This window comes from Microtus ochrogaster, chromosome 18 (assembly GCF_000317375.1).
Source record: "Microtus ochrogaster isolate Prairie Vole_2 chromosome 18, MicOch1.0, whole genome shotgun sequence".
Classification (NCBI taxonomy): Eukaryota; Metazoa; Chordata; class Mammalia; order Rodentia; family Cricetidae; genus Microtus; species Microtus ochrogaster.
Window position 1 is genome coordinate 50,892,362 of NC_022020.1, and position 26,336 is coordinate 50,918,697.

The 26,336-nt window shown below is 36.5% G+C and overlaps 1 protein-coding gene across 1 annotated transcript in view; it reads left to right on the plus strand.

Annotated features, from left to right (window-relative positions):
* Malt1 (MALT1 paracaspase) overlaps positions 1 to 26,336 on the plus strand; it is a 44,025-nt gene that overhangs the window by 12,224 nt on the left and 5,465 nt on the right. The window contains exons 4-14 of the mRNA XM_005356204.2: positions 3,104 to 3,263; positions 3,752 to 3,930; positions 4,325 to 4,421; positions 4,984 to 5,016; positions 7,641 to 7,667; positions 9,592 to 9,624; positions 12,787 to 12,990; positions 20,284 to 20,461; positions 21,620 to 21,694; positions 22,306 to 22,433; positions 25,024 to 25,173. Coding sequence (XP_005356261.1) covers positions 3,104 to 3,263; positions 3,752 to 3,930; positions 4,325 to 4,421; positions 4,984 to 5,016; positions 7,641 to 7,667; positions 9,592 to 9,624; positions 12,787 to 12,990; positions 20,284 to 20,461; positions 21,620 to 21,694; positions 22,306 to 22,433; positions 25,024 to 25,173 — 1,264 coding nt within the window. The remainder of the gene's footprint in view (positions 1 to 3,103; positions 3,264 to 3,751; positions 3,931 to 4,324; positions 4,422 to 4,983; positions 5,017 to 7,640; positions 7,668 to 9,591; positions 9,625 to 12,786; positions 12,991 to 20,283; positions 20,462 to 21,619; positions 21,695 to 22,305; positions 22,434 to 25,023; positions 25,174 to 26,336) is intronic.

The window sequence follows — 26,336 nt, forward strand, 5'->3', positions numbered from 1 at the left end:
TGTTTTCTATTTCCATCCATTTGTATGCAAAATTCAAGAAGTCCTTGTTTTTTACTGAGCTCAGGACTTTTTGAAGAGCCCTGCAGCATATGGGCTGGGACAGAGTGGGGCCTACCTCAGAGTGCTGAGAAGTGAGATCCTGGAGGCCTAACAGTTCTAATAGTTGTTTGCAACAGATTATGTTATTTTATAGAAAAAAAAATATGGTTTTGTACATTTTTCCCTACATAAAAATAAGACAGAGCAGCTATGAGGTATAGCAAAATGATTACATAGACATTTAGTGCTAGGTTAAGTCTGTGTTGGCCCCTAGTTACCATTACTGGTTGTGTGAATTCTTGTCACCAAGGTTGGGAGATTCTACATGTATCTAGCCATTGAGAGATGGTAACTAAAAGTATTTTATCATATTTTTTCTAGTTTTTATTTTAATGAATTTTTTGAAGAAATATAGAAAAAACTTACTCCATGAAGTTTATAATTATAAAATACATCATGACTGAAAGAAGTTAGGAATATAGGGAATGTAGAATACATCTTGAATTTAAAGAGCTGTAATGGAGTTGGACTGTTTTAGGAGATTTTTGTGGGCACCTGTTTTGTGCCAAGCCATGATAAAATGGAACATAATGTGTCTTTCCCCCCAAATAATCTACATCTAGAGGAGAGAGATGGCGGTCTCTTTATGAGTTCAAAGCTAGGAGGAACATAAGCAGCATGGTCACAGGGTGTGAGGAACCAAGTCTTTAAACAGGATTGATGGCCTTTGTACATACAAGCTCTCTGCTTGAAGAAGGCAGAGAACAGCAAGACAACCAGGTACCTATTGTCTGTGCTGCTGAGAAAAAGCTGCAGTGTGGTCTTGGTGAATTCATGACAGTGAGATCCCAGGGCACGCTTTAACATATGTTCTGAGGGTATGCTTAACCAGACCAATAGATCAGTGTGGAACAAGAGGAAGCCAAAAAAAAAAAAAAACTTAAGGAGAACTCCCTAGCTTTTCCTCTTGAATCTCTTAGCCATGATTACTCTATAAGTTTTGTTTGTTTGTTTGGGGGGTGTTTGTTTTTGTTTTTGAGAAGACTGGTGAGGTCTGTGTCGAGGAGGGAAAATAAGAGTGTGACTTCAGACCATGCCTGTTATATGTACAAGGGAATCACATGGGCAGTTTGGATATCCTGTCAGACAATAGTGAGAGTCTATAATGAGTGAAATTAAAATATGGACCAGTCAAGAGAGTTAGAAGAATAAAAAAAGCAAAGTCTTTCAAGAAGATAAGGGTGACCAGCTTCTTCAGTGCTGCTTGCTAAGAAGAAGCTGTAAACGAAATGTGTGTTGGCTGATTATGATACAAAGGACTTAGAGTATGTTTTGAAAATGATTTGATAAAGGGAAAAAGCACATGCTGAAGCAAAGAAAAAATATAGTAACAATTTTAGAGACGATGAGATCAAGAAAGAAAAACTTTTCCCTCTGAGACTTTGTGCTTGGGTCTTGCAAATAGCAAATAAGATGGATTAGTAGGGACTGGAAGTGACTCGGCAGTTAAGAGCACTTGCTGTTCTTCCCAAAGAACCAGGTATGATTTCTAGCACTAATTTGACAGGTTACAACTGTCCATAACTCAGTTCCAGGAGAGCTGATAGCCTCTTCTGGCCTCTGCAGGCACTGTGTGCTTATAGTGCACATATAAATATAGGCAGTCACATATATAATGAAATAAAAATGTATCTTCAAATTTAAAAAAAAAATTATGGATGGGCATGCCTTTAATCTCAGGTCTCCAGAGGCAAAGGCAGGTGGAGCTCTGAGTTTGAGACTACCCTTGTCTACATAGTGAATTCCAGGATAGCTGGAGTATGTAGAGAAACCTTGTCTCGGTAGATAGATGGGTGGGTGGGTGAGTGGGTGGATGGAGAGAGAGACAGAGAGATTAGCAGTAGAGAAACATGAGTCTACAAGATGGCTCATTGGGGAAAGATTCTTGCTGACAAAACTGATGATCTGAGTTTGTCCCTAGGACTCACGTGATAAAAAAGAAAGTAATTCCCAAAAGTCGTCTCCTGGCCATCATAACATGACTTGTGATACATGCACATGTGTGCACATACATACAATAAATAAGTGTAAAATATTTTGAAAAACTATTTATATGCATGGAGAAACCTACAAATTAAGCAGTTTTTAAGTTGGTAAAGTTAGATGCTTATATGTCTAACTTATGAGAAACTATGAGAAAATCAAGTGTGTTTCTTCATAAAAGACAAGAGTTTCTAGATGGTTGGACCACACCTTTAATTCTAGTAGTTGGGCAGAAAGGCAGATGGATCTTTATGAGCTCAAGGGTGCCAGAGCTACGTTATAAGACCCTGTCTCAAAACAAACATACATGCTCAAAAAATTACATATTCAAAAAATTACTCTAAAAGAACAAGGGTTTTGTATTTCTTCATAAAGTTGTGAAAGTCTTCTTTATGACCATAAAACTGAGAGAATTTGTGATAGATTTATTTATTCTGATCTCAGAGTAGCATGAAGAGAACACTAACTGTTGCTTCAGGTTCTAACCAAAGTGAAAAAAACATGTGATGGCCATTTCTTCCTTTCATGTCCATGCTTCCATGAAGCCAAAACCTTGAAAGATAGCTGGATATGGTTTTGTTAAGCAGCCTGTCTCATAGTGTTTTGTAGGTGAGAAAGTGAAGTCCCAAGGTAAAATAGTTTATGCACACATTCATAGCCATTTGTCCAGAAATGAAAAATGAAAATAATAGGTAATTTGTTCCCTTCATGCCACTGTGGTGTTTATAGTTGTATAAATAAGTGTACTAATGACTGAACAGACAGGTTCAGTGAGCTCCTGTAAGATCTGAGGGATAACTAACCTCACTGTTGAATGGATTTGTTAAGGGACTGTATTTCTAATATTCCAGTCCTCAAAATCATACTTTTTACTCCTTTAACTAGCACATTTTAGAACTTGAAAAAAAAAGAAACATACTTTTCAAAGGTCTATAATGAAATCAGATTTTACACAGCGTGTATTATAAGCTGAATTTTTGATGAATCCTTCACTTATGCTCACTTGTTGTTTCTTTTGCAGATCCCATATGGAAATTCATCAGAACTTATTTTTAACACAGTGCATGTAAAAGATGCAGGCTTTTATGTCTGCCGAGTTAACAACAGTTCCACCTTTGAATTTAGTGAGTGGTCACAGCTAGACGTCTGTGATGTGACAGAAGTAACAGAAAGCTTCCAGGGTATGTGATAAGTAAAGTTGCATATTGTTTAGTGGATCACTTTATTTTATTTAAATGTTTATTTAAAAATAGCTTCAGAGTATAACTGTCACGCCTGAGTCGTTAAGAGTTAATGCCACATGGTTTGATTGTCATTTTCTGTGTCAGTCCCTTAAGATGACATGGCCCCTTCTCATTCTTGTGCCTGATGCTGAACTTGAACCTTTACATGTGGCAGCTGTAATTCAAGCTTAGTTTCTCCCCTCCCTCCTCCTCTCTTGAGTATCCCCACCTGTTAGCCCAGAATTCCTAAACTGTTTTTGTTCACCACAGTATTCTTTTCTCTTCAGAACATCTGTTAACATTTATGGACTTTGATGAAAATATACTTTAAGTATGGTTTTAATGATTATAAAAACTAAAGGATAGACTTAGATATATTTTTGTTTAAATTGTAGGAAATTTTTGGTTTTATGTTTAACCCAGAGTTTTTTTTTTTTTAATTTAAGGAAATGTGGATGGTGTCTCAGAATCCAAGTTGCAAATCTGTGTTGAACCAAGGTCCCAAAAGCTGATGCCAGGCAGCACATTGGTTTTACAGTGTGTTGCTATTGGAAGCCCTATGCCTCACTACCAGTGGTTTAAAAATGAATCACCATTAACACATGAAACAAAAAAGCATTACGTGGTAGGCAGTTGATTTTTTTAAGGAGTGGGAGGGTTGGATAGATCTGTAAAATAAATGATACAATTAAGATGTAAAGGGACCACTCAAATTCATGCTCTCTGGAATGTTTTTAGTACTTTTAGTTCAAGTGCTTTGTTTCAGTATTAATTAGTTTCTTGTATTTGCAACAGGACTAGATTTCAAACCAAACTTTGGAATAAGATGTCAAATATTACTGCAACAAACCTTGCACTGTTAGAATCATTTTATAATTTGCTTGCTATTACTTAGCTTAATGAATGAAGATAATCTAAGGATGTATAAATTTTTTAAAATCTACATTTGGGAAATTTTATAAATATAAATGACTTATTTTAAGCAATTTTTAAATTAAATTGTTCTGATATTGATACAGGTTCCATATGTGGATCTAGAACATGAAGGAACCTACTGGTGTCATGTATACAATGATCAAGACAGTCAAGATAGTAAGAAGGTAGAAATCATCATAGGTAAGCAGTATTGGAAGTTCTGTCACAGAATACATAATATAAGCTGTGTACACTGGAGTGCTTAAACAATAGAAACTCTTACTACTTTTTGTCCCATTCCATTTAATAACATATCACATATAAGGAGTTAATTTGTTTACACATAAACTCTAGAGACTTCATACTAAGTTAATTCTCCTAAGTTATATACAAAGAGCAAAATGAAAAAACTGAAAAATTATTTTGTTTAGCTAATTTTACTTATTTTTAGTATTACAGTTTATCTTAAATATTTGTGTCAAAATGTCTTCCTTGTAGTTGTGAATTAGTAAAAGATCGATTTGGTGAAAATTTTTAAATGAAGAATAAAAAGTCAGAGACACATAAAAAATAATTATTGGTCAGTATTCACTATTATCAATTATATTGACTACATTTATAGTGATGTTTTCAATAGTAGGAAATATTGATGCATGTGTTGCTTTGACAACGATTCTGTGATGTATATCTATGTTTACTTAGTGACTACCCTTCCTAAGATTATGAGTTACAATATATTCAAATTTGTTTTCTCTAACATAAGGAAGAACAGATGAGGCAGTGGAGTGCACCGAAGGTAGTATAATCCTTTGGTCTCCTGCATGCTGGTTACTCTGGGAAGAGGTGCAATGTCCTAGCTTACTGAGTGCAGTGATGGAAAAAATACTGGCTCAAATAAGCCATTTTGATTGAAGGATACTGTGTCTTATTCCTTAAAGTTGTGTAAATTTTCTTCAACACTATTGAACAGACACTTCTAAAGTAATCTTCAGCTGACTTCCTATTGCACATAAGGCCTGGAGCTCCTCCATAGTGTTAGAAATAGTGAATATTTGCAATTCAATGTTAATTTTTAATCTTAAATTTTATTTAAAATATTATCATCAATATTTGTTTGGATTATTTTACTTATTTATTTATCTTAAGATGCCCTTTAAAAGCAGATATAGTTTCATTTTTCTCAAACATTAAATACCAAAGATAAATATTGGTAAGGATTTTCAAAACTGATTTTTTTAGATTAATTTATATGCCAATTTCACTATGGAAAGAGAACTGAAAATCCATTTTAGTATAAACTTCTAACTTGTTTCAGTTAACTAAAAACATTGTACTTAAATTATTATAAGTCAATATTAAAACTTAGGTTACCTCTCTTAGTGTACTATCACATTGATTTGCAAAATTAGGTTTGTGGATAGCTAAGTATTTTTTCAATTGCTGCTTTGAACTATTACATAGTCTTTCTTAGTTTCTACTTGGGTAAAGTAAGATAGTAATAGTCAATCATACATTTCTTGGTTTTCCTGTCATTCATCTCTATTACTGTTTTGATCCTAATGCAGAGTTTTGAATCAGAATTCTCCTATCAAGAAGTTCCAATCTCACATCTGTTAATCTTACAGAAGGGAAGCCATGTAGAGAAATCTTAACCAAACTTTTCTTATCTTTTACACTTTTTGCTTAATTGCATATGTGTTTGTTTCTTTACTCTTTCTAACATATAGGAGACCTTTAAAAATAAATATAAAAGAGCACCTGCTGTTTGGCTTCAGAGTGAGCATGCGATTGTTACGCTGCCCTGCTATTTCTGTAATTGTACAGCTCCCTATGCTGTTTTTTTCAATGATGAGATCAATCAATTAATAATTTTCAAATAACTATTTAGAACATAGAGATAACAATGTAGCTAGAGTTGCTCTAAAATCTCAGATGGAAAACATCAGTTCCAACTCTTTTTCTCAATGATCCTACAAAACTAACACATTTTATAGTTGATAGATTGTTTATGAACAGTATCCTCCATTTACATCTTATTTTAATGTAGAGTACATGATGGATGACTCCTATTCCATTTTGTATATTTTGTAAGAATATTATTAGAACAAGGGGTGTAGTTGAAGAGGTGAGGCTCACCTGTGGTTTAGGGTAGTGAGACCATGCAAATTTTAAACAGTTGTTTAGGGGGCCAAAAGAAAGGCACCAAAGATGGAAGGCAGAATATGACAGAAACATCCAACTATATTACAGTTGTATGAAACATCCTTACCGAAAAGAGGTAAAGTGCTAACCTACCTATGTAGAAACTAGTCTATGCAGTTAGATGAAAAATAGCAAAAATTGTACATATTGTGTGAACAAGTTGATACCACTCCCTGTTAAGCTGAGCTTATGTAGTATGAAAATACCAGCCTCAGCATAGTGATGTGACTATGATCCCAGGACAGGGAATACTAAGGTGGGAAGATTGTAGATTTAAGGATAACCTGGGCTATGTACCAAGACAGCATCTCAAGCAAATAAACCAAATAATATATTCCCTTATAATACTTTATGAATCCTGTATTTCTTGCAACTTATTTCATGTTCATTTTTGTCTTCACAAAGTTTAATAAGTAAAAAACCAATGATGACTTTATGTTATAGACTTGTGATCAGATTATTTATCTATGCTGTATGAAATATGTATGGAGGATGCAGGTTAATTCTGAAGCTGTTCTGCTTCCCCAAAAAGTACGCCATACCTTGATCTAACTTAAAACACACACACACACACACACACACACACACACACAAATTCCAATTGGAGAACATTCTGCTGCTCAAAATTGAAATGGCCATTAAAGAAAAGAAGTGCTTTGTCATTAAAAACAAGGAATGTCTGAGGAACTGTCACAACCGAGAGTGTCTTAAGAGGACACAGTAAATACTTCTGGTATCTTAAATAGGTCTTGGGGGAAACATAATGGTTCATTAGTTATGATTCATGTAATGTGCTAACATAGGATCTTAATAATAGAGAAACTAGGTTTAGCATACACAGGAACCCTCCTCAGCAATAGCCCACAATAATTCATCCAGTTTCCTGGTATTTAAAGTTAAAGGTTTTGTTTGTTTTTATCTTGAAAGATAATTTATGAAAAATTATCTAAAACTTGAACAAATTATAAATGAGTTTAATTATTTAATTTTTTATAATTTAGGGAAAGTGGAGCAGTTTTGAAGTCCTGCATGGTTTAACAGCAGTATTCTTACCTAGTCCCTTTTTATAGCTTCTTTATTTAACTTTGAAAAGTTCTAAACTAATAAAGCACTATAACATGATCTAACAGTTCATAAACTGCTTCTCTTCATTCTATTATCTGTGCTGTTGGCTGTTAGATTATATAAAATTAATCTTTTCTTTTACTCTATTCGTAGATGAATTAAATAATTTTGGGCATCCTGGTAAGTATTACAAAGTTTTGTTTTAGTTTGATAAATTTGATACAGTAAAGGTATAATAGACATTCTTGCCTGCATTCTTAGGCTACTACTACTTACATGAAGTTCAATTTAAAGCAAGTAAAGTACAAAAATATTATTGAATATAAGACCATAAGGGTTGAAAAATATTTTGGTTAACAGTAAAGTATCAATGCTTGAACTGATAGTATAGTGAATGAGGAAGATTACCTATGGCCATACTTGATTACCTGTGTTTGATCCTTAGAGCCCACATGGTGGGAGAAGAAAACCAATTCTTTCATGTTTTCTTCTGACCACCACATGCACCATGGTCCCCCACACAAAATAAGCAAATATGTAAAAAAAAAAAAAGATGAACAATTTTGTTGTTGTGTGTTACTGGGGATCAAACCCAGAGTCTTGTATATGCACTGCCAAGTGCTGACTACACCATCCAGCTTTGATCCTTTTTTAAAAAAATCCTTTTATGTTGCTCCTTATAGAATGAAGTACATTGCTTTTAATGTGGAAGACTGGATGCACATTGATAGAGTGACACATGACATTTCAAACTGTCAGACATAGAACATCCCTGGAGTGGTTGAGCAGGTGCCTTCCCCTGATGAAAGGCAGTGAGTGGAGAGAGTTGGTAGTAAACGGATAAATTGTCTATAACTATTAAGAGACTAACAGTGACAGTTTCTAGGCAAGTTTTGATCAGAACAGATTTCTGAATAAGCTAAACTAAAGAGAAAGCTATCACCAGGGACAAGGACATTTCAGTAATGAGGATCATACAAGGAAAGAGGATGTCAGTATAAGCTGTGGGCATTTTGAAAGACAGGAATAGAGTCCATGAATAGATTTAATAAACTCACACAGAAATGCATTAAGAAGGCATGAGGTTATTAAGTTCTATCTGGATTCTACTGACCATATGTAATCATATTAGCAAAATAAAGCCGCCGTGACCAATAGATCATTTTTGCTGTAGTAACTTCAAATTCATGTGAAGCTCAGAAAGAATTGCTTCAAGTGTCCCAAACTGAAGACTGATTGAAAACATCCTAGTAATCATTTCTCTTGGTATTGATAGAATCCCTTCCCCTAAAATATCTGCTATATCTTGCCCTTTTAAAAAGTTGTAAAATTACTTCATGAAAACTTTAGCATATACCCATCACTAAGTTTTTAATATTTTAAAGGCCTGCTTTTCCTTATTTTCCAAGATTCAAAGAAACCAAACCTTGAGTTTAAAGACAACGAATGTATGGTAAAGCTTGTAGTAGGCTCCCATAGCATCAATATTATTAAATGTACAAGTAAACTCCCCTTCCCCCAAATAGTGGACTCACAGAGAACTGAACTTCATCTTTCCCTGTGTCGCTTCCTAGTGGTACTGGAGAGTGAATATGACTTCATTCTATGTATGATAATGATAAGCTCATATATTTTGTCAAAAAATGTTTTAATTATAAATCAGCTATTCATAACAATATTCTGTATTTTTCTTTTAAATTATTACTCATAATTATTTATGAAGTACAATATTGTGGCCTGATACATCTAGACAGTGTAGAATGATCCAGTCCAGTAATTAGCCTTTCTGTCTGCTTAAATATTATGAATCTGTGTGCTGAGAGCCTTCAAGAGCTTCCCTTTTAATTATTCTTTAATTCTTAATTGTTAGAGATATAGTTGCCTTATTATGCCACATAACATTAAATCCACTTCCCTTCCTGTTTTTGTGCCCTCTTGTTTACCCTCTGTCTCCCCTCCTTTTTCTAGCCTTTGTGACATCTACTCTAATATATTTATTGTATTTAAGTGATATCCTGCTGTCTGCATTCATTGCTTTTATCTCATTAGCTCTGAAGATATACCATGAATAACAGCATCTGTTTGCTCTTTTATCTTTGCACAGATAATAAAGAAGAAACAACTGATCAGCCTTTGGGTGAGTTGAGTTTAATGTATATGATTAAATATAATTATAGTATTTAACTCCAATTTTTGATTATCACGAAGGAATTTATGTTATTTACCTTCATTGATTGAAGGACATTGGAGCAGATTTTTATTTTTGGTAAAAGAAATTATGGAAGAACCTTTAAAAAGATTATAGCTTTTGTTTTTGGTTTAAAGTCAGTTTCTTTTTTTTAATTAATTTATTTATTTATTAAAGATTTCTGTCTCTTCCCCGCCACCACCTCCCATTTCCCTCCCCCTCCCCCAATCAAGTCCCTCTCCCTTGTCTGCCCAAAGAGCAATCAGGGTTCCCTGCCCTGTGGGAAGTCCAAGGACCACCCACTCAGTTTCTAAGGAATAATTTCTGTTTCTGGCAACACATAAACAGAAGGAAATAGGCATGCTCCATAGAGGAAGAAGCAGTTCTTGCTGTTCTCTGGTGAAGTGGAAATTAGGAAAATACCATGTAGGTGGCAATGAGTCTTGAAGTTTGCTTTCCCACCTTCCACAATTGGAAGAGAAGGATGTAAGATAAGAAAATTTAATAGGTAATGACATTTAAGTGTGCTTTGGGGAAGAAGACACAAGGAGGAAGATCCAGGAGAGCCGTTCATAAAGGCTCAGTAGACTAATGTTTAGAGAGTAGAAATAGTTAACATATTGATCTATGGCTATCTGATTAAAATAATGTCTAATTGCTTTATCAGAATTTTGAACTCCTTTTTGGGTTTTTTGGGGTTTTTTTGTTTTTTTCTTTTGAGGCAGTATCTTAACGTAGTTCAGGCTAGCCTTGATATTGAAGAAGACACGGGGCTACTAATTACTTTCTTTAAAAAGAAACTTCTACATTTCATTTATAATGGTAAAATTTCACATAGTTCAGTTCATTTTATCTCCTGGTTCTGTGGGTTTTACAGATGGTTCTTAGAGTTTCTTATATAGTTAATAGTCTGTTGGTGACAAAGGCTACAAATAAAAAGTTCTTTCTTTAGAACCGGCTCGCCCCCAGCTCTCACTTATAATAGTGAGATCAAGTATAATAATAATCCAAACAAAGCCATAACTACTGTATTCTGTAGTGAGAATGTAATAATTACACACAAATGACAAGCTCAAATGTAACTGAATAGCTATTGAAAGTTCAAAATGATTACTTATTTTGCTTTATGAAATGTGTAACTTACTCCTGAGATGTAGACTATCTCCTCATTTTTTTGTGGATGAAAGCTTAGCCAGGTGTAGAGGTGCATGTCTTTAATCTCAACACTTGCAAGGCAGAGGCAGGCAGATCTCTTGTGAGTTCAGGACCAGCCTAGTCTACAGAGTGAGTTCCAAGACGCTAAAGCTGAAGGGTGTGTACTACTTTAGGTTCTGGAAAATGTCTAGGATCCTCTAGTAAGGATATTTCTTATTGTTCTTTATAGAATCAAAAAGAATTTTATTTTTTGAACCCAGGACCTCACACATGCTAAGCATGCACTCAACCACTGAGCTGTGCTCTGAGCCCCGTGTGTCCTTTTTCCAGTAGATGGTTTGTGTTCAAGAACTTGTGGGCTGCTCTTACAGTAATTTATGATTTCATAATAAATTTGTTGAATTTATCATCTAAACCCCATGATAACTTGCTTACGTACTTGCTATTTTAAAGTTTCCTTTATTCCTCTCATCTTTTTTAATTCAAATTTTACTATTCCTTTCTCTATCTGGTTTCTTTGCCACAACCATTTCCTAGAATGAGTCCTTGTCATCTTGTCTCAGCCCATCTCTACTTCTCTATTCTAAGTCCACTTCAGCTCTCCTGCCAACTAGGAACTGCTTCACAAGTAGACTGGTCAAGGTAAGACCCACCATCTTTATCAGGAAACTAAAAAGTTATATAATCTAAGAATTATCATTGACAAAAAAAGTTTTACAGGAGCTTTGGGCAATTACTGGTATTTTCACGCTCCTACATTCTTGGACTCGTGTATTCTGTAAATCATTCTTTCCCAATTACATATTACTGAATGATAGAGATGTGTCTTGAGACATGCGTCATTAGACCCTTTATGTCAGTTTCTCAATTATTGTCCCAGTGCATTGAAGAAATAAGTAAATCCCAAGGCATATGAGGCTGCTGCTAACAATGTTTTTTTCATATGTAGAAGTCATATACTCTACAATAATGATAAAATTTGTAATTTTTAAAATAAATTTAATAATGAAAAGCATTATATAGTAAATATATAAACCAATAGTGTAGTTTTTAATTTTACTACGAAGTATTGTGTGTTTTATGTAATTCTCTGTGCTCTCATTTTATGCAGCTGGCAGTGTGTAGGTCTCTTGACGGTTTGCCACCATTGTCACCCAAGACCATCAAGAAAGATGCAGTGTTGAAGTCCCTTGAGCACTAAGCTTTGCCTAACTGTTTATAACTGTTCAGGCCAGGCCACACCCCTAAGTAGACTGATATTTTTTAAGGCATAAGTACATATCATTTGCATGTCCCCACCCCAAAACACCTCTTTCTGTCTGAGCCAAGTCAAATAATTAAGCTCAAAAAGTTCCTCAAGTAGCCTTATCTCAGGCAAACAGAAACTTTGTCTTTAAAAAGTTAAGAAGGAGAACAGGCAAGATGAAGTTGCCCTCTGAACTACACACACACCATTGTGCATGTGTGTCCTCATTCATAAATACTATAATAATGATGATGATAATTTTTTTTTAATTTAGAGGTAGGAGGAGATAGTCCATCCACACAACAATTATAGAACAAATGTGGTCCTTGTGAAGTTCCTTCTTTTCTCTCTTTGGTCTCTCTTCTCCTAGCTATGTAAATTCTTGCTACCCCTCTTTTGGTGTTTGCTTTGTTTTACTTCCCCCATTCTCAATAAAACAGAACCAATTCAATGAAAGCACACTTCGGTATATAGTTCATATATAACTAATAAATATTCTTTGATTCACAGAGAATACATATTTAGTCTTAATTTTTTGATGTTTCAGGCTGTTGTGTTCTTAGTCTCTTATGTAAAGTAATATCTCTAAAATGAAATTTAATGTCATAAGTAATCTTAAAGCAAAGTTTTTCATTTTAATACTTCTATAAATTTTAATATTTATACCCTCTTTTATTTCCCTCCCACTCACCCCCTTTTTTTTCTTACAGCAAAGGACAAGGTTGCTCTTTTGATAGGAAATATGAATTACTGGGAGCACCCCAAACTTAAAGCTCCTTTGGTGGATGTGTATGAATTGACCAACTTATTAAGGCAACTAGATTTCAAAGTTGTTTCATTGTTGGATCTTACTGAATACGAGATGTGCAATGCTGTGGATGAATTTTTACTACTTTTAGACAAAGGAGTATATGGTAAGATATTTCTAATATTCATCTTTATAATTGTATGCCATTCCTATTATACTCATTAAGAGTTGGGCTGGAGAGATGACTCAACCATTAAGAGCACTTGTTGTTCTCCCAGAGGACCTGAGTTCTATTCCCAGCACTCACATGGTGGCTCACAGTCATATGTAACTACAGTTCCAGGTAATCTAAAACCTTATTTTGGCACACAAGTGGTGCACAAGCAAAACATTCATGTATATAAAAATAAATAAAGAGAAATCAGATAAAGGTAGGTAAACATGTTGTTGAAGGGTTTTAATATTCTTGAAAAAAAGATAAATATTATCTTTATTCCATATGAATAGATAATTATCTTATTGTCTTCTGTGGTTTTCTTTTAGATTTATTTATTTTATGTATGAGTGCTCTATCGACTTTAGGCCAGAAGTGGGCATCAGATCCCACTATATAGATGGTTGTGAGCCATCATGTGGTTGCTGGGAATCGAACTTAGGACCTCTAAAAGAGCAGTCAGTGCTCTTAATTGCTGAGCCATCTCTCCAGCCTCCCTGTGTTTTTTTTTTTAACATGTTAGAACAACATTTCTTTTTGTTGTTGTTGTTATTGTTGATTTAGTTTGTTTGTTTTTTCGAGACAGGGTTTCTCTGTGTTACAACTCTGGTTGTCCTGGAGATCACTTTGTAGGCCAGGTTGGCCTTGAATTCACAGAGATCCACCTGCATCTGCCTCCAGCACTGGAATTAAAGGCGTGCACCACCACTGCCTGGCTTTGAGGTAGAATTTTTAAAAAAATAAATAAATAACACCCCTTTGAAGATTTAGCAAACTGCTGACTAAGGGATGTTGAAAAGCCTTATAATTTAAATGATCCATTCTCTCAATAATGAAGGTTACTATTGTAGTGCACATGAATAGTAAGCTGCTTCAGGTTTTCTATTTCTACCAGTATGCTGATTTTGAAGCAATAATTTTCTCATGAGCATTATAAATTGATGATTAATGGATGTATTCATCCATTTTTCTTACAAAAATGGGGAGTAGCTAGAGAGATGGCTCAGCATCTAAAAGCACATGTTGCCCTTCAATAAGACCCAAGTTCAGTTCCCAGTACCCACAATGAGCAGCTCACAGCTGCCTGGAACTCCAGCTTCAGGGGAATCCTATGCCTCTGATGTTGTTAGGCACCTACACTCATGTACATATACTCACACATGGACATATAAACATACACATAATTAAAAATAAGAAAAGTAGATCTTTAAAAATAGGAAAGCATATTCCATGCAAATAGGCCTTTTGACAGCTGGCCTATATTTTTCATTCTAACAAGAAGTAGGTTTCAGTATGATCAAAATATATTTGAATTTGAAAATTATTTTAAATAATGAAAAATATAGTAATGATGATAAAAGAAATTGTCATAGAATAAAGGAAAAGGAATCATGGCAATAGGAAGAGACCAAAGAATGCATTTTGAGAAAATGCATGTGGGATGTAGCTTTAAAAATTATGACTACAGTTGATAAAATTCCCTATAAAAAATGTTATCTTTGAGAACTTACTTTGTATAAGTCTTCCATAAATGAAAGTTTTTTGTTGTTTTGTTTTGTTTTGTTTTAAAAAAAATGAGCCAGGCAGTGGTGGCACACGCTTTTAATCCAAGCACTCAGGAGACAGAGGCAGGCGTATCTCTGTGAGTTTGAGGCCAGCCTGTTCTTCAGAGGGAGTCCCAAGACAGCCAGGACTACTACACAGAGAAACCCTATCTTGACAAAAACTAAGAAAAAAAAAATGGATTGCTTAAGTATGTTACATAATTTATCTGTTTTTAAGGTGCCTGGGTGACTTGCATAGGGAATTGCTTCTAAAACTGCACTAGAAACAGTGAAGTGTAAGAAAAAAAGTAATGATAAGTATTGATTTAGGCTAAATTTAGGTTTCTGGGTTAGTCAATATCTAGAGAGTGAGAGAATTATATAAATAGTTATATGTTCAGTTACTCCTATTTTTTACTGCAGTTGTTGTCATAACTTTCCAGTTCTCTGACTATTTAATTGCCCATGTTATAAAGCAGAGAGCTGGAACTATAAAAGGATGGTTAGGAGACAAGACTTCAGTTTGGCTGACATTTTACACACGTTCCCCTCTGTAACAATATCAGTTTGTGGTATAGAATAAAGAACAATAAACAGTAGAACAAAGGGTAGCTTAAGAAAGCTAGAAAAATTTAAAATCCTAATTCATGTCTTAACAGGGTGACTCCATTATATTTTGAAGTATTGTGACTACCCAAAACATCAGACATATCTACATTAAATGTAAGTGTGGTGAAGGCTTCATGGTGTAAGGCATGCCATAAAGAGACTTTTTATTTCTCTTTTGGACCATGCCTTTACCTCTCCTCGTGTCCCCAGGTGACCAGTGGTCCTTTAGGGATGAGGGGAAGGTAGAGGAGTTTCAGCATGAAGAACTTTAGATACAGAAAACAAGACACAAGTTGATGCTCTCTTATTGCCCACTCATTGTAAAAGAAAAGTCACAGTAAAACAGAAAAAGAGGTGAATCAGTCTATAGCATGTCAACAAGCAACAACCAAAAATAGAAATAATTTACATATAGTTATCTTATACAGATTGGTAGAGAAAAAAGTAACTGTATGGCGGTCTGTCCTCCTCACCAAATGTGTTTGTGTGTTTATCACTGCTTACCACTTACCTATACCTTTTGTGGAAGAGAATATTAAATGAACTTGATCAGAATATGACAAAAACCCATTTACCGTGGAGCCAGTCATTTAGTTCAGTGTAAGTCAATGGTTAAGCATTGAAACAAATTCGCCCATGTCCATGCTTCTGATTTTATCGTTATGTAATTTTTCCAAACTGAAGGTGATCTATAAAGTGCTAGAACTCAATTATCAAAGCTGTTTTAGGAAAAAAATTAATTACCCTCATGCCTGACATACTCAAACTGCCTGGTTTATTGTATCCATTATTATTACAGTTTTTGACATTTTATTAAATGGCCTAGAGAGTTGGCTCAGTGGATAAAGTGCTTAGTGCATAGGAATAAGGACTAGTTGGGATTCTCAGCACCCATGTAACTGACAGGCATGCATAGAAGCCTGCATGTAATCCCAAGCAGTTGAGGGACAGAAATAGGCTCCCGGAATAAGCCGGCTGACTAGCCTATTTTGCAATCTCTGGGTTTGCGTGAGAGACAGCCTCAGTCTATATGATGGAGAGTGATCAAGGATGGCCCCCAGCATCAACTTCAGACCTCCCATTCACATGCACATCTCTGCCCAAGTGTGCACACAGCCATGTATACTTGCGTGTACTCAACATACATGTATATACACAAACACTCTTAAGAATCTACTAAAGGAATTCTGACTGTCCTTTAGATTAGAGATTTGGGCTAGGTAGCACTTTGGGCCTTCACTAGAGAAGACCAACTCATCAGGTTTTGTGTATTAAGAGTCTTCCTAAGATTTCTTTGGGGAAAATAATAGTGGTGGTGGGGGTATAAACTATAATGCAGTCGACACAATGAAATATCAGTGCACTACATTAATGTTATAAGCCAGCACAGTGATTAAGCTCACCTGCATCCAAAGTCTGGAGTTTGAGTGAGCTTTTAAACGTCTCTGTGTCTCGAGCTCCTGTGTATGTAAAAGAGGAGTAATGCCATTGCCTGCCTTGCTAGGAGAATATGTGAGACCCCCAGAGTGAGATTCTCAACAGAGTGCTCTGCAAAATAGAATGCAAATCCACTTGAGTGGGAGAGGTTTGTTACTGTTTTTATTTGATTGTTTGCTTTGTTCTGTTTGAAACAGTTTCACTATGTAGCCTAAACTGTCCTTAAACTCAGGCTCCTCCTGTTTCAGTTTCTGTAGTACTGGGATTACAGGTATGTGCCACCACTCAAATACTTTATAGCCAAAAATAAATAGCTATGCTTTTTTTAAAAAAAAAATTAATGCACATGCTTGGTGGCACACACTTTTAATCCTAGCATTTAGGAGGCAGAGACAATGAGATTTTTAAGTTCAAAGCCAGCCTGTGCTATATAGTGAGTTTTAGTCTAGCTATAATTACGTAGTGAGATTTTGTCTCAAAAAACTAATTCAATTGTATTTATATAGTGTGTGTGTATTTGTATGTAGGTAGGTGTGTACCACAGTGCCAGATGGTCAGGGGACAACTGGCAGGAGTCGGTTTTCTCTTACAATGTGGATCCCAGGGATCAAACTTAGGTCATCAATTTTGGTGGCAAGCACCCCTTCCCAAAGAGCCATCTCACCAGCCCCAACATGATTCTTGAAAATCATGTTGCCAAGATACAAAATTCTCTAATTATTTAATTTGCATAATTATATTTCTAACTACACTAAATAGCTTGATAGTTCTAAAGGTGTCTATTTTCCCCCTTTCCTTGAATAATTAAGAGAATTAGCAGTAGTGGAGACGGAATTTTTAAAATATAATTATTTTTACTGACTTACTTTACATAAAAATTATGCCCTTTGATATAATCTCATTGCAAACTCTGATACATTTTGCACATTGATTTTGGAAAGGAAAAAGCATATTTTGTAGTAAATGCCTTAATTTGAGCAGTTGCTAAGGATATGGCAACCATGTGATGGAACCACACCTGTTTTTATGTCTCAATGGAAGCTAAGCCACTCTCAGAATTGCTGCTTCTCCATAGCTGAATCTTGTCAGAGCCAGCTGGGCAGCACCCGGGCTTTTTGACTGGGTATCTAACTTATACCAGTTGTGAAAATGGCACCAGTTCTAAAAGGTCCTTCGCTGCTGGACTCTGTTGATTGTTAGTATCAAGTGCTTACTAAGTTCCTGTTACATCTGTACTGATACAGAGGTGACAGTGTTCTGGGGAGCACTGTAATAACAGAACAATGCGGGGAAAGAATAGAAAAACACATGATCAGTCAAGAACATTACATTACATAATACAGTGGTGGAAATACCACCTGTGGAGTCCAAACACCTCAGCCATGTGACTTGAAACATTTGTTTAATTTTTTCTTCTGTGACACACCTATCATCCCAGCACTCAGGATGCTGAGGCAGGAGGATTGTTACAGTTTTGAGACCAGCCTGGGCTGAATGAGTTCCATTCCAGCCAAGCTACAAAGTAAGACCCTGTCTCAATAACCTTGTGCTGGCAGCACAGCTCAGAAAGCCAGCATTTTGAAACTGCAGCTTTTTTTTTCTGCTATAGCAAACTCTGGAAAACTTCTCTTAAAGGAGCTGCAGCATGCCGCCAGCAAGCAAAGCCCATTTGGGGAGAAAAAAAATGTGTCTTTTAGGTTTTTTGTTTGTTTGTTTGTTTGTTTGGGTTTTTTTTAGTGTGTAGAATTCCTTTGCAAGCCCTCTCAGGTTTTAAGTGGATTTTAGTTGCCCACGTGGGCACCAATTTCTTGGAAGGAGGCCGCTTGTTGCTACCCGGCAGCTAGGTAGCTCAGACTCAAAATAATCACACAGAAACCATATTATTTAAATTACTGCTTGGCCCATTAGCTCTATCTTCTTATTTGCTAACTCTTACATCTTAATTTAACCCATCTCCATTAATCTATGCATCACCACAAGGTTGTGGCCTACCAGCAAAGTTTCAGCACGTCTGTTCTGGTGGCAGCCTTTTGGCTTCTTTCTGACTCTGCCAACTCTTTCCCAGCATTCAGTTTAGTTTTCCCCACCTAGCTCTGCTTCCCTATAGCTCTGTTATAGGCCCAAAGCAGTTTCTTTATTAACCAATGATATTCACAGCATACAGAGGGGAATCCCACATCAGGGAAGAAAGAATGTATATACATTTTGAACACTTGCTAAAAGTATAACTTACATCCTTTAAAAGTACAGTTTAGTGGGTCAGAATATTCTCAAGTTGTGCACAGGTCATGTGCCTGAGTCCTCATTTTATTACTGGGAAAAGGAGAGCCACGTCCCCTTGTATGTCTCTTTAACCCAGTCTTTGACCACCACAAATAATACTTTCAGTCTTAGGAACTTGCCAATTCTAGATATTTTATATAATTGGAACCACTGGGACTAGAGAGATAATGGCTCAGCAGTTAAGAGTGATTGCAGCTCTTGTAGAGAAGCAAGTTCCGTTCCCAGCGCTCATAACAGACAGCTCATAAATGACTGTGTCTCCAGATACAGGAGATCTAATACCCTCTTCTGGACACCATGAGCTCTAGCATTCACGTAAGTGTATGTCCACACACTTTCTTGAAGAAGGACACTTGAAAGAAATCCTACACTAGCTCAGAATTGAGAATAATAGGCGGTTATTTATTTAGAGGTAGACTCACAAATCAGAATCCTCTCCTGGAACAGAGAACAGAAACTGAATTCCGCAGCCAGAAAAGAAAGCAGGCATGTGCTTTACATGAAGCCACGCCTTAGTGGGCAGTTAATTTAAAGTCTTTTGGCTGTATGATTTCCTACAGCACTTTCTTGGTTTATTTGCTATTGCTGTGATAAAACGCCATGACCAAAAGCAACTTGAAGAAGGAGGGGTTTAGTTTTGACTTACACGTTCTGATCACAGCACATCATGAAAGGAAGTCAAGACATGAACTCCAAGCAGGAACCTGGAAGTAAGAATTAAAGCCATGGAGGAACACTGCATCAGGCTTGCTCCCCATGACTTGTTCAGTTTTATTTATATATATATATATATATATAAACTCAGGACTAGGGCACCTAAGAGTGGAACTACCCACAGTGAGCTGGGCCCACCCATGTCAATTATTAATTTAAAAAAATATCCCACAGATTTCCTGAAGGCCAATCTTATGGTGAAGATATTACCACTGCAAGTAAATGAGCATCCTGATGATTTCTTCTCATTTTTGTTGCCTGTCTTTTGATTACAGTCCTAGTAAGAATTAAATGGTATCTTATTACAGTTTTGATTTGTTAGTGGTAAATGATGTTAAACGTCTTGAATTGTGTTTGTTTATGAACCTGTTAAATATTTACCAAGATTCTTTCCTGCATTTTAGCCTCATGAGGGGACAAATTAGGAAAGAAGTCCTTACTACCTTTTTCTACTCAATATTATACTATTAACTAGGTCTTACTTCTTTAAATTAGAATATATTTCAACTTTTGATTATTGTTTGTGTCTGTAATTGGGTGTTTTTTAGATATGCCTCCATCAGCCTGAAGAAAATTACATTGTTTTCTTCATTACAGTGTATATCTGTAAATGTTGAAATGCATTGAGAGTTGACATCTCTCCTTTCCCCACCCCCAGGGTTGTTATATTATGCAGGACATGGTTATGAGAACTTTGGGAACAGTTTTATGGTCCCTGTTGATGCTCCAAATCCATATAGGTCTGAAAATTGCCTGTGTGTACAAAACATACTGAAATTAATGCAAGAAAAGGAAACTGGACTCAATGTGTTCCTGTTGGATATGTGTCGGAAAAGGTAAAATTCCTAATCTCTATAAAGCTGTTGTTGGAATCAAGTATCAACCCTGACAAATGCAACCTAAGGCGATTCAGTAAGATGCTAAGAACCAGTGGGAATTGTGAGCTACTTATGGCAGACTTAATATATTTTCAGTATGGATATCTAATTATTTTAACTTATTTTCTGTTTGCTGTAAAAGGAGCTAAAAGGTACAAGTTACATAGTTGTACCCCAAAGCACCAGCTCTCTAGAATGCATGCACGTGTTGCTGGCAGTCACTGCTGTTATTCTCCAGAAATTAACAAGTCACACCCTTGAATTTAGAGCATGTAGTCACCAGTCTGTCTGTTTTAAAAATGCGAAAAGTATAGTTGAGTAGATTTTGAAAGTCTTAAATCTGCTTGTCTGCCTTTGTGTCTCCAAGGATCAGAACCAATGATTATTCCTCAGATTTTTTGCTTACCCATCAGAAGTCAATGAGGGAGTTCAGATATAACTTCATTTTTAAAGCTAATAAAAAAAGCCAGTTGTGAACTAACTTTAATCCCAACACTCAGGAGGCAAAAGCAGGCAGATCTTTGTGAGTTCAAAGCCAACCTGGTCTATATAGCAAGTTTCAGGCCAGCTACGGCTGCATAATGAGATCCTGTCTGGAAAAAACTAAAAGCTAGGTATAGTGATACCTTAACGATCAGGAGACTGAGAGAGAGGATCTTGAGTTTGAAGCTAGCCCACACTACACAGCAAGATCCTAGCTTTTGAAAGAAAAAAAAAGCTAACAACATGTGCTCCACCATGGCCCAGATTTACACCTTTAGTCCAAGCTCTCAGGCAGTAGAGGCAGATGGATCTCTATGAGTTCAAAGTCAGCCTGGTCTACAGAGTGGGTTCCAGAACAAGCTCCAAAGCTACAGAGAAATCCTGTCTTGAAAAACAGAGAGAGAGAGAGAGAGAGAGAGAGAGAGAGAGAGAGAGAACACGCAAACATAGCTGCTATTTTCATAATGTAAGTGCCTAGGTTGCCTGTGGTATGTATGTAGCTCTCTTAGTAAAAGAATTTGAATCTGTCATTTTATGTGTACTAAAAGTATGAGCATATTTTTTCATTGAAGAACACTGTGTAATTTCTCATACTTGTATCTGCTCTTTTCTCCTTCCCGTACATATAAATAGAAATGACTATGATGATACCATTCCAATCTTGGATGCACTGAAAGTCACTGCCAATATTGTGTTTGGATACGCCACGTAAGAAAACTTTATATTCAGTTGTCTTTATTCTTGTGTGTCTGTTTTGACTGTAGATTAGAGACAGAAATATCCATGGGCATCTAGGCATAAATATACCTTCTTGACGTGCTTGATAGACAGCTTCAGCTGTGCACATCAGTCTCGGCACCTTTACACACCGAGCAGCAGATTCTTTCACTTTTGCCTCCAGCTCAGTTCCAGTTGGGAAGCCATTGAAGGACAGATAAAAGAGGGAGCTTATCCGTGGGAATGGGCACTCCACTAGCAAACACTGACTTTTCTTTCTGCTTGTCTCTTTTCTGTTGGAAGTGACAGATCTTAAGCATATATATTTGTGGGATACAGGGTACTACAATGTACACAGCATGAACTGGTTGTATGAACCCCATTAGCATTTCATTTCCCTTTTATACCCATTTACTTCCCCTGTCTAAGAGAAAGAAGCATTATTCCCTGACTGGCATCTCCATCCCACCCCATCTTCCCAGCCTCTGACCACCACCATTCTGCCTTTGACTTCTGGTGTGTATTCAGGTTTGTCAGTTAACACCTGGTTTTGTTGTTCTGTGCCTGGCATATTCACCTTCTTCTCTTGGTTTGTTTTTAAGGTGCCAAGGAGCAGAAGCTTTTGAAATCCAGCATTCTGGATTGGCAAATGGGATTTTTATGAAATTTTTAAAAGATAGATTATTAGAAGACAAGAAAATTACTGTGTTACTGGATGAAGTTGCAGAAGGTAAAATTTTAACCCAAGTAGTCCAAAAAAAGCCCAGCAGTGGAGGGAAAGCCACTCGGGGTTCCTTGCTCGCTAGTTATTTTATTCTCATCAATACTGTGTGAGTTCGGAATTATCATGTGGTTCAGGAAGCAGGTTTTTTTGGCTTAGTGCTCAGCAACTCTGATGCTACTCAGTTCTTCTCTTTCCTTGCTGTCTTAGTTAATATCATGAGCAGTGGTGAGATAGAATTCAGTCCTCAGAGCTCTGCCTTGTTATCAGCCTGCTGCCTTGCTGCTGCCCAGTCTAGTTGTTGGGGGGAAATGTGCGGTAGGGAGTCTCTGCCAAGCAAGGCGTCTTCCTCTACAATTCGTATTTCAGAAATGTGGACATCCTGTCAGAAAAAAAAAACAGCCTCCTTATTTCTTTGATGAACTCAGGTTTTTCTAGGTCCTGCTTTAAGTATATGACCTTAAAAGATATCTTTTTTTTCCTTTTGTCCCCTTCTTTGTCTCTTCATACAGTGCTACAACTCATGACAATTCCAGATCTGTACCTCTTAAATAAATATGTGGGTTACAGTGTGGTTGAATTTGTTGTTTTGTTGGTTTTTGAATTTGGTGTTTTTGTTTTATGAGACAGGGACTTACTATGTAGCCCAGACTAGCCTCTACCTCACAATCCTTTTTAATTTATTTTTTTAGTTAATTTTGTTTATATGTATAACTGTTTTGTCTGCATGTATGTCTATGCACCACGTACATGCCTAGACCCTGAGAAGGATAGAAGAAAGCATTGGATCCCCTGACTGGAGTTATAGATGGTTGTGAGTTCCCATGGTAGGTGCTGGGAGTCAAACCTGGGTCCTCTGCAAAAGCTGCCAACTGCTAAGCCATCTCCCCTGCCTCAGACTATTAAGTACTGCGCTTTGCAGTGTATTTTTTGAAATGAGCTTTTGTAAACCACATCAAAAAGAAGGTACACCCTTTGCAAGCCTTAAAAACTTAAAATTTCACAGCTCTTACAGAGTTGACAGGTTCTGTTTTAGTTGGTTTTTGAGGCTTTGCATTGCTTTTTAAGATAGTGTTTCACTCTGTAGCCCAGGATGACCTCAAATGCTCAAGCGTTGTTCCTGCCTTAGTCTACTGAGGACAGGTAGTACAAGCATAGGCCACCACACAACTCAGATGTAGCACATTGAAAATAAAATATTTTGTTAACAGCTGTTGGTTACTTTTTTTTAGTAATCAACATACACAGAAACCATGTGACTTAATCACTTAGCATTAACTTGCCAGGTCTTTAGACTTTGCTCTGCCTGCTTCAGCTGGAGAAGTTCTGCTTTTATCTGTTTTACATACTCAGTTTCCTCTTAAGCTCTCATATGAAAACAAACACTCTGCTTCTTCAAATTTAAAGCCCTTGGATTTACTTCAGTTATCTTCAAACTGAGGAGTATGGTGCTGCCCCAGACTCTCTTTGGATGTTTAAACTTTCTTTCTTTTGTGGGAAGTAGGTAGCCCTAGCCATCCTGGAACAGCAGTTGTATTGATCAACCACAGCCTCCCAAGTGTTTGTAGGAGGGGCATGAGCCAACATGCTCTTGCCAGTTGCATTTTTAAAGTATAATTTAAAGCTGGAGGTAGAGTCTTTTGGTAGAGTACTTGCCCAAAGTATATTTTAACTATTTTAAAACTTAATAAAAATCACATGCTTGTTTACCTATGATGTTCATCGAGTTGTTTTTTTGCTTAGAGTATATTTGAACGTCTTACAAACTTAAGTTTTGCTGTTCTTTCAGAGCTAGCATGCCTCCATAATTAAGAGTGCCCATACAAGAATAGACTAGAATAAAACATGTAGTTCAGTGCAGCCAACCAAGTGTACACAGTAAGTACAATTTAATAAAATAATAGTTAAATGTAGCATGATAGTCCTAGTTTTATTTCCCCTCCCTGTGATAAAATATCCTAACAAAATCAACTTAAGAGAGAAAGGGTTGGTTTGTCATCCAGGTTACATCCATCATTACAAGGAGGTCCAGGTGGTGGTGGTAGGGACTTGACCAGCCAGTCACATCTCATCCACAGTCAACAAGAAAAGGCCGTGTTTTAATGCATGCACTCTGTTGCTCACTACCTTCACTCATACAGGAAGGATCCCCTGTCCAGAGAATGAATTTGAGGTCAGCACATGCAACATGAGACCCTTTCTCAAAAAAACTCCTAATTAGTAATTAGGAAATATGCTTTTAGGTCAGTATTTTTATGTTTGCTCACTGGTTCATCCCCAGCATTTTGAACTATGCTCAGTACATAGTAGGTACTGAGTAAATATTTGTTAACAGATGGTATTGGGAATATAACCTGACTTATTAAGAAAAGTTTAACCTTAAGTTTTTATTTTTTGAGACATGATTTTTCTATATTAGCTAGCTCTGCTGGAGTTTGCTACATAGATCAGGCTAGCCTTAAGTCACAAAGATCCTCCTGCCTCTGCCTCCACCTCCTAAGTGCCAAGATTAAAAGTTCTCCACCATGCCTGGCCTGAATATTTTAGACATAACAAAAGGATCATTCTTTAAAAAAATGTTTACCTTCTTATCTTTCAGATATGGGTAAATGTCACCTTACCAAAGGCAAACAAGCTCTAGAGATTCGAAGCAGCTTGTCTGAAAAGAGAGCACTTACTGACCCAGTTCAGGGGACAGCTTGCTCTGCAGAGTCTCTAGTGCGGAATCTACAGTGGGCCAAGGCTCATGGTATGGTAATGTGTTTTCTATGAGAGCTGTTGGAAGTTTACTTTTTATCTTGGTTTTTGTTTGTTTATTTTGCTTTGCTTTTTGAGACAGGGTCTCAGTATGTAGATTTGCCTGGCCTAGAACTCACTGTTATAGACCAGGCAGGCCTCAAACTCAGAGACCCACTTACCTCTGTTGGCTGAGATTAAAGGCATGTGCCACCATACCCATGCATAAATTTATTTTTAAAATCATACATCTTTTTTTTTTCTAACAGGTTTTCCCCCAAGTTTTACAATGAAATTGGGGTGGTGTGTGCCTGTAATCCCAGCACTTAGAAGGCTGAGGCAGAAAAATCATGAGTTTTTGGCCAGTCTACATACAAAAGAACGCATGTTCGTTCACCTTGTAGGCAAGTCTAAAACTAGTCTTTAAGTTGTATGTATTATGCTGGTTTATGCTAGCAATACCAAGTTATTTAGTTTATTATTTTACTATTATTGAAAACAAATTTATTTATTTATTTATTTGTCTTTTGAGAAAGGCCTCATCATGTAGCCTAGGCTGGCCTAGAACTCTAAAACTTAAATAATCATGTTTGATTCTTCTGTTCTAAAAGTAAGTTAAATTTTTATTTATGTGGGATGCAGGTAAGTCTTTAGCTTCTCCATAGTGTGACTTTTGAAATATGTAGCTGTCAGGAGCCAGACAGCTCTGCGTTCTACCATGCGCTCAGCTTGTCTAGACTTAGGAAGCAGCTGCTGTCTTGTAGGGTTGTAGATAATAACTGCACATTCACCTATGTAAACTACGTGGTTCATGGCTATTACTGTCATGCTAGCTGTGACACTTCATTGGTGGGTGGAGTGACAAAGGCAAGAAAAAGAAGATGCAGAGGAAAATCATATCTGTACCTTAATGACCTTCTGGTAGTTTTATGTGGTGTAGTTAAAAATTAGAGCTTAAATTAATGCCTAAAGGAAATGATTTTTCTGTGAAATTTCCCAGGTATCTTCTCTGAGTCTTTTATCATAGAAAAGATAGAAGACTAATGTATTTCTTGAACTTCTGTTTTAAAAATATTTATAATAGGCTGGGCGGTGGTGGCGCACGCCTTTAATCCCAGCACTTGGGAGGCAGAGGCAGGCGGATCTCTGTGAGTTCGAGACCAGCCTGGTCTACAA